Raw genomic sequence first — 8,529 nt, 5'->3', positions numbered from 1 at the left:
CCCACATACTTCCCTTGCATTTTGGGAGTGCTTGCTGGGAACAGAAGCCTCAGGCCCCTAGCCTCGTTCATAGAAAAATGGGGTAAAAAACTTACATCAGCAATGAAAGATCTGACAAAAACAAGAAACAGCTATACATTTGAAGGGAAACAAAATAATTACACCGAAGTAAAATAACAATAACAACATCGAATATCTTGAGGAAACTCAATAGTGGCTAGTGGGTAGCAACGCAAGTAACATCAAGATCATTTTAAAGTAGAGGCATCATATTCGATTAACACCTTGAAAGTGGCACCAACTAGCCGAGGCTTAACACAAATGACCCGATGAACAAAACACCTGCGCTACACAGCTATAAAATTTGTACATACTAAATCAGTCGCAAACCGAAGTATGTGATACTTAGCATACAGAACCCACCGCCTGCAACTAAAGACTTGGGCTGGGGTTAACCTGGCAGGTACGACATGGCGCGCGTAAATTCCAGAGATTTCAGAGCTGATTCAGGGAAATGATTCTTGTCAGGTACCCACAAACCACTTCTACTGGGCATCACTATCTGTTGGTTTCCATTTTTCTTTCCATCATCAGTCAAATCAGTAGAATCTTTCTTTTTCTTCACAAACTCGAAGAACTTTGCAACTTGACGAGCATACCTTCAATTGAAAGCAACAAATGAATGTTATTCCCTTCGACCAAAAAACAAAAAAAAAGGCAACAAATAACCACTAGTTTAAACACATTTCAGCAAGAAGAACACTAAAAAGATTGGAGATTGAAAGTAACCAATCTCAAATCCTGGTTGAGGTGACTGCTGCTTTAGACATGATTTATCTGGTAACTCTTTGTTAAAGATTTACTTTGACAAATTTTATACTGAAGGTCTTCAGTTGGTTTTGTACAAAGTGGATATCTGAAACTGAAAGATTTACATTTGACAGTTAGTTTCTGATCTTGCAGATTCAAGTAATTTACAAATGTAACATACATGGTATTAACAGACATTTCACAGGGCAGTCCACCTGGAACTAATGCCAAACTTTGTCAATCAGAAGACACAGAGCTCTAACAGTTGTAATTAGAAACTGATGATATTAACTGACTGCTTAAAACAAACTACTTTGGTTATCTTTGAACCACAAACTCCTCCAATGTAAGCACTAAATATATTTGAAAACTTGTACACATTCTTTTTTTTTTTAAATGATGCAAAACTTGTACACATTCTTAGAAGCATGAGATTTGCACGCAACAAACACATCCCTAAAGTGGCATAATGTCATATAACACATGGCAATTTGATGTTTCCTGAAATCACATCTTCACATAATTGTCAAAAGATGTACAAAAAAAAATAGTACAAAGATACATCTTACGATAAAAAAAATTTCACAAACAAGAGAAATAATATATATCTTGATTAAGTGTTATCCAAAGAGAGTTAATCTTACTGTCGCTTGGCTTCCACATCTTTGCTGAAATCAATGTTAGGCTCACAGTCCAAAACTAAGGCAGGAACCTGGTGACAAGCAAAATCAATCACATCAGCTGAGGAAACCAGACTCATTAATAGGAAGACGACCTAAAGTTTTGAAATACAAGTCACAGGCAAAGTATTGGCGGACATCCTACAGCCACTGAGGATCAATTGTGGATTATTGGAAGACCAAAGAACCAAAAGTAGCATTCCATCTACTTACAATGTAATGTCACTTTTCTCTCAAATTGTCCACTGCAGAATTAGGATGATCCATTGTGAAGATCAAGCCCACGCAAAGCTACTAAAACCCTGCTGTCTATGACACAATCCCTTGTGCACAGCAGGCTTCATGCTAGGACAATCAGACACTACGCAATCGTTGTGTGTGAAAAAGAACAAAGAACATTGAAGAACAATAACAAAAAATAACTAGTGGAAAGGGGGAACCTTTTGAATGCTTGAATGCAAATGGTTGCCTTCCAAATAGAATACACGGTCTCTTATATCCGGGTGCAAAGAACTATCCATATCAAGGGGCAACTGACTGACAGATAATACACCATGACTTCCTTGCTCAAAGGGAAACAACCAATTCTCATGTTTTTCATGTAAATCACGCAAATAATCCAAGCTAACTCCACCTTCCTCAGCTCTTTTACGAAGCTTCAATCTTTGGTGACAAGTGTCAGGAGTAGCTCTCAGATAAATGAATCCATCAGGGACAAGCCCTGGGAGAACTGAAACAACTGGATCAAACCATGAGTCATATATGCTGATCTCCATCTCATTCATCCATTTAGCTTCATGAACAGCTCTCACAAATACCTGTACCACAAGTAACAAGATAAGGAGATTCAAAAATTTGGTAAGTCCAAAACTATGTACTGATTTAGTCACTTATGCATGCGCAGAGGTATCAAGGTTTGAGGTTGTTGATTGAAAGGATTTTTCACAACAGACAGATCAAATTTCTGCAACTACAGATATTCAAGTTTTTAGAAATCAAATAGCAAATCAAAAACCAAGAACAGATTGTAAGGCACTCTTTTAGTTAAACAAGTAAACTGTAAAAACAAACTCACCATTCTATCACTGAAGACACTTCTCTCCATGAGCCTGAGAGGCTTAACTCCACCAGCAGATTCTCTTTCCTGCATGACCCGTGTCACAAACACATAGTTTTGGAAGGTATAAGCATACCTCTGGGGCTCAGCATAGAAAGCATCCAATATGTTGAAGTGGTCGGGTCCCACATCCTGCCACTTGGCAATAGGCTCTGGGACAATCTCAACAAGATCACATAACTCAAGAGTTTCATTAGCTATTCTTTGAAGGAAAGTGGTTTTCCCTACACTAATATTCCCCTCAACACAGAAAGTCAGCCTTTTCTTTGGAGTTGGCTTCCCATCAGACTTAGAGCTCTCCTCTTTTAGTTCCTCATGGACACTTTCTTTAATAAAAGAAGTTATACTCTCAGCATGATTTCTGTGAATGATTCCAACTTTACTTTGTAAGAACTCGACCATCTTCAGGCTACCCTCTCCCAAAAACTGCAGAAGATCAAGTGAATAACTTGTTAGGAAAGAATCACATACAGCAGAAATACCACCCTAGCATGTAAACAGTATTAAATAATAATGTTGCCTAATGGTCACGTTTTAGATTAACAACAGAAAAAGGCAGGATCAACACAGAGGGGCCATCTGGTGCCTGAATGTATTTCCTTTCAAAAATCAAATTCACAGCTTGGGGCTGACCAGTTTCCATACAATGCCTGCAATTGGAGGCAAAGAGTACTAAGCAATAAGAAACTAATATTGGTCATTGATCAAATCGATGATCAAATCGAGTTCAGAGAACTAAATGCATTTCAATGTAATTATGTTTGTTATGCTTTCCACAGATGCACATAATACAGTTTAAGCATTTCCATGTATACGAGAGACACAAGACAAACAAAGAAACAACAGCCAGTAAAAAGTCCTTGCCCTACAAGATACCAAGGGAAACTCATTGGTCAAATCAAGATATTATTGTCCTGGACAAGTAATGTTCTTCCTGAGACCATAAGGTCTGTCATTGATCATCTGCAACCTCCAATGAGCATCTGTGGCAGACGATTACCAAGAATGTAGTCTAATGGCCACAACGACTATTAGCAACTCGAGAAACATAGTTGAGTGTAACCATCCCATCATATACACTTATACAGCAGAAAGCTTCAGACAAATAAAAAAAAACAGCTAATAAAAATGAAGAGTCTTTTCGGGCAAATAGCCTAGACTACGAGTCAAAAAATACTCGCCTTATCTTTGTACAATTGTTTGAGCTGCGCGACTTCTTCGATTCCCTTATCCACCAGCTTCCTCAAATTCCTCGGACCTACTCCCGGTATCGTCAACAGATCCGGATTCCCTGACAAGGGCGCCGGTGTTACCGCTCCATTTGGACTTCTCTGCCTCCTGCTCAACCGATGCCTTACTTCGGAACCACCAGAAACCACAGACCCCTCCTTACTCGGAGCACCCGGTCCTCCACAACCCCCATTATCCGAATTCTTCACCCCCTCCACAACAAAAGAGTCCCCATCCGCTCGGCCGTGCAACCAAGCAGACCGCAGACTCAAAGACCCGGGGGAGGAGTCCTTAAAAAGAGCCCAGGCGCGAGAGGGCCGCGCCTCAAGCGAGCAGCGGCAGGAGTCGGAGTACAAGAACTGGCCTCTACGCGGCAAGGACGGAACTTGGGTCGTGGGCGGCGGGAGACGGAAAGCCGGCATAGGAATAGACAGTGAAGAAGAGCTGTTCTGCTTAGACCAAGGCGAGCCGGCCTGGTGAAGAACAGTCCCTGGAGTACGGCGCCAAAATTTTTGCATCCCTTAGCATCTCAGTACCTATTCTACTCTACCATAAAGAGCCGCATCACCACTATCTTACCCTCATTTTTCTCTGCCAAAAAACACACAAACAAGCAAAGCAATCCAAGAAAAGAGTTACGTGTTAGAGGAGCTTCGCCTTCCTGCTCAGTTTGAGAACGAAACCAGAGCAGAGGTGTTTTTTGAAAGCGGGAGAAGAGGGAAGAGAAAAGATAAAAAGGGTTTTTGCTTCAATTGCGGCTTTAGGGTTTTTGGGGCCTTGAGTGGGGGAAACCCAAAAATCCGGCATGTCATTTTCTAAACCTGGCAAAGCAAAACTATGGTCGCAACGCGTAAATATCCACCACTGCCTGCCTCCTCATCTGCTTCCGTTACTGTTCTTCTTTCTTTTCTTATTAGAATAAAACACAAATATTGCAGAGAATGTGACAAAGATAATTAATGATATTCGAAACCCACATCCCTGCCGTCAGAACAATCCATTTCTGCGTTAATTACGCCTCTCAGGAACTTTAAAATGGCAGCATGTACAAGAAAAATTAAGATAATGGAAAAGATGAAGGGATTAGATAAACAAACTCATATAAATTAAAAAAAAAAAGGTGCAAAGTGAACGAATTAGATAAACAAACTCGATAACCAAACATCACTTACAGCTTCTAATTTCTTGAGCATTTTCAGAAAGTCGAAAAGAAAAGATACAAAGTCAAACAAATGAAAATAGGATTAAGAGAACCTCTCCTAAATGTAGGAGCACTAAGCTTCGAGTTAAACCCCTGAAATCACTATATTATCATGGGATCCTAAATTCAACATGATATCTGGATTTAAAATCCTAACGTCAAGATGATGATTAAGAGTTTTTATTTATCAAGTTTCACATGGAGCTTTCTTTGTTGATGAAAAAGACTTGAGTTGCACCAAGATAAGTTATTTTTGTTGCTCTTTTCTTTAATGAGATTGTTGTTGATGTTTTTTTTTTTTTAATCTCTGAAAGATGATTAATGGATGAGTTTTTCGTCCAATCTAGATAATTAAGGACCCGAAAACTTCGGGTTTGGATTTTACCCGTGTAAAGCCAGAGAAAAAAAAACTTTGGAATAAAACAGAAGGAAGAAGAGGTAATGGATTTGTTGTCCTAAAGCTTCCAAAGATCAATTTATAAATTAAGGATCATAAAATTTTACAATAATGTCCCTACAACTTTAACCTAATTACATCAATATCATCTCTATGAAATGACTATTTATTTATTATCCTACCATCATTGGGCCTTGAGCCCATTTTTACATTTATTGGATGTATGGGTCTTCCTTACGGACTATTTGTGCTGCCATAGAAAAATAAAACAAAGATAAAATCATATCCATTTGACTAATTTTCTCATTGAAAAATTTTGTATTGAAAAAAATATATTTGACCGGTTTTCGTGTTTTTGTACCGTCATAGGAAATAATAGGAAAATTAGTGTAGTGTTTGTATTTACACTAGAAATAAATTAATTTTGATACATAAAAATGATTAAAAGTAAGAGGTAAATCATTAAAAACCACTTGATTTATTTTTCCTATAGTTTCCTATTTAAGCAATAAGAAACTCATTTTCCTATCTTTTTTAACATTTCTTAGGCCCTGTAGTGCCGCTAGTTAGAAATTTATATATCAGAAAAATCTAGAAATGTTTTTCCTAGAATACACATTTCCAAGAAACTTTTAGATAAAATTCTCTTTATGCCTAACTAGGAAATTACATGGAAAATTTTAAAAAATTCCAAGAAAAATAAAACAAACCTATTAGCCTTTTTGTAGGAAAATAAATAAAAATTAATATTTTTAGTAAAATAAAATATTTTTTTAGTAAAAATTTTGAGGAAACATGAAACACTAATGATCCATAGAAACATATTTCTACTAGAAATATATTTTCAACGTCATCCAAGCCCCCGACAGTGGACCCATCCTATTGGTAGGTTTTGATCCTTTGACGGTCTCTCTTTTTATCCGTTTTGGTCAAAAGATCCGTATGAGTGATGCCTATCCCCAAGTAGGCCCCACAGGTGTGGGCCATGACCTAAAAAAGGCCCTTACCAAGTGGCATTCATTATCTCATGTAAGGGGTTAACAAAATCATGTCAAGAGGTTTGAGGGGGGGGGACGAGAATGAAGAGTGGTTGAGCCACCAAAGAGGAGACACTTAGTACCCTATTAGGGTGATAATTCGCCTAATTAGATTAGTGTTAAATGTGGTTTTAGTGGTCAAAGGAATCTGCCATTTCCATGGACTTTCAATGGAAGAGCCAAAAGAGAATGAGAATCGTCCGGAGGAAAAGAACCTGAAAAAGAAAGGCGGCCCACTTGCTCCACGGGAAGAGGGGGTGGCTCACCAAACAGGTAATATTGATTCTCTCTCTCTCTCTCTCTCTCTCTCTAACCCTTCTAGAAACCTGAAAAGGATTGGAGTTAGTGCGGCGTGGAAAGTGTCGGTCGTGAAACAAATTTAAGTTAACCGTGGGCCCTCACCTTTAGGTGATCTCCGCCGTCGGTCTTTGCCGAACCCGCTATAGTCGCTTTTTCAGTGCCACATGTGTTTATGGTTTATTTAAAATTTAAAATAACAAAAAAGAATATAATTGTTTTTTGGAAAGTAATTAAAAAAAAGTGGAAAAGGGCTGAAATGTAAAAGCAGAGCTAACTACCCTATCCAGGTAAAGGCTTCACGGTGTTTGTAACAACTCGCGCTCACCAACTCGGTCAAACCCCCATACGGATCGAGTCAATCGCAACCCCATTTTCTCTCTCCCTCTCTCCCTCTCTTTACGTATAAATCTTCTTCTTCTGTCCACTCTTTCAATTTTAACTCCGCATAGCCATACAACCACAACCCACCTTTCTCTGCTTCTCTCTCTCTCTCTCTTTCTGAATCTCTCAGCCACGCCATGGGTCGTTCTCCTTGCTGCGAAAAAGCCCACACCAACAAGGGTGCATGGACCAAGGAGGAAGACGAGCGCCTCATCTCCTACATCAGAACTCATGGGGAAGGTTGCTGGAGATCTCTCCCTAAGGCTGCAGGTTGGAGTTCTTGCCTCTTTCAAATCTTTCTTCCCGTTTTTTTCTTCTTCTTTTTGCTCTGTGTTTTCGGATTCGTCTTCGATGTGGAGTTCAGTCAATCTGAAGGTTTTCTTTCTTGGGTGTTTTTGTTTTTGAAGGACTGCTTCGGTGTGGGAAGAGTTGCAGACTGAGATGGATAAATTACCTCAGACCTGATCTTAAGCGAGGCAACTTCACCGAAGAAGAAGATGAGGTTATAATCAAACTTCATAGCTTGTTAGGAAACAAGTACGCCCTTCAACCCGAAGTCTTCATTGTACAACTCCTCCTTTTTTAATTGTTGGCCGGGCCTAATTCTTCTACTGATTCTCTCAGATGGTCTCTCATTGCCGGAAGATTGCCGGGAAGAACCGATAACGAGATCAAGAACTACTGGAACACCCACATCAAACGGAAGCTTTTTAACCGAGGATTAGACCCTCAAACGCATCGTCCCATTGGGGAAACTTACTCTGACACATCGAATTCTCCGCAGAGAATCCCCAAGCTGCCAGCGGAACTTGTTTTCTCGTTTTCTGATACTAACAAGACCACCATCAAACCTGTTGATTCTGCGGAGGAGCCTAATACTAGTGGTACTACTGAAGAAGAAAATCTTTACCCAGATATCAATCTGGAGCTATCTATTAGTCTCCCGGTACAGTCGCGGAAAACTTCAGCCAACGCTGCAGATTTCGGCCAACAATTGTCGTGTGGTGCAACTGTGAGAGCAACCACAAGCACCTCCACCACAGCCTCCACCCCTCTCTTCACTAGGGCTATCTGTTTGTGTTGCCAATTGGGGTTTCGAAGCAGCGAAGCTTGTACGTGCCAGAGGATCCCCAATCCGGATGCTTTAAGATATTACACTCCTGTCGATTCTTCTTCCCTCTCTTTGTAGTTCAAAGATATGGGAAAAATTCCCCATCAAATACAAATCAATATAATTGAGTTAAACAAGAGCTTTTCGTCTACCTTTAGATGAGTTTCGTCCCTCTTTTAATTCCTTTTTCTTTCCCCCTCGTAATCTCATAAGATTCAAAAACAGCTTTCAAGAACAGCAGCTTGAACAAATGGGTAGAGAACCA

The 8,529-nt window shown here is 39.6% G+C and overlaps 2 protein-coding genes across 2 annotated transcripts; one reads left to right on the top strand and one right to left on the bottom strand.

Moving 5' to 3' along the window:
* Positions 1-169: 169 nt before the first annotated feature.
* Positions 170-4,671, bottom strand: LOC137960310 (uncharacterized). Its single transcript, XM_068807899.1, has 5 exons — positions 3,789-4,671; positions 2,566-3,033; positions 1,931-2,308; positions 1,455-1,522; positions 170-659 (listed from the first exon to the last, which is right to left on the bottom strand). Exons 1-5 carry the CDS (start codon positions 4,353-4,355, stop codon positions 452-454), a joined length of 1,689 nt encoding a protein of 562 aa, XP_068664000.1. The 5' UTR covers positions 4,356-4,671; the 3' UTR covers positions 170-451.
* A 2,560-nt stretch (positions 4,672-7,231) lies between these two features.
* Positions 7,232-8,397, top strand: LOC137958369 (myb-related protein 308-like). Its single transcript, XM_068805341.1, has 3 exons — positions 7,232-7,423; positions 7,561-7,690; positions 7,778-8,397. The coding sequence occupies exons 1-3, from the start codon at positions 7,291-7,293 to the stop codon at positions 8,340-8,342; spliced, it is 828 nt and encodes a 275-aa protein (XP_068661442.1). The 5' UTR covers positions 7,232-7,290; the 3' UTR covers positions 8,343-8,397.
* The last annotated feature ends 132 nt before the right edge of the window (positions 8,398-8,529 follow it).

The sequence above is a fragment of the Aristolochia californica genome, unplaced genomic scaffold (genome assembly GCF_029961685.1).
Source record: "Aristolochia californica isolate CCGP_79_NKW_82.1479 unplaced genomic scaffold, dmAriCali1.0.hap1 SCAF_3, whole genome shotgun sequence".
In the NCBI taxonomy this organism is placed as follows: domain Eukaryota; kingdom Viridiplantae; phylum Streptophyta; class Magnoliopsida; order Piperales; family Aristolochiaceae; genus Aristolochia; species Aristolochia californica.
The sequence above is the reverse complement of the archived record's forward strand: the minus strand, read 5'-3'. Positions and strand labels throughout refer to the sequence as shown.

Coding starts and splice junctions, on each gene's coding strand:
- LOC137960310 (XM_068807899.1), bottom strand. CDS start 4,355: ATGCAAAAATTTTGGCGCCGTACTCCAGGGACTGTTCTTCACCAGGCC. Junction 3,034..3,788: donor AACAATTGTACAAAGATAAG/GCGAGTATTTTT, acceptor GATCTTCTGCAG/TTTTTGGGAGAGGGTAGCCT. Junction 2,309..2,565: donor GTGTCTTCAGTGATAGAATG/GTGAGTTTGTTT, acceptor CTTGTGGTACAG/GTATTTGTGAGAGCTGTTCA.
- LOC137958369 (XM_068805341.1), top strand. CDS start 7,291: ATGGGTCGTTCTCCTTGCTGCGAAAAAGCCCACACCAACAAGGGTGCA. Junction 7,424..7,560: donor ATCTCTCCCTAAGGCTGCAG/GTTGGAGTTCTT, acceptor TTGTTTTTGAAG/GACTGCTTCGGTGTGGGAAG. Junction 7,691..7,777: donor CATAGCTTGTTAGGAAACAA/GTACGCCCTTCA, acceptor TGATTCTCTCAG/ATGGTCTCTCATTGCCGGAA.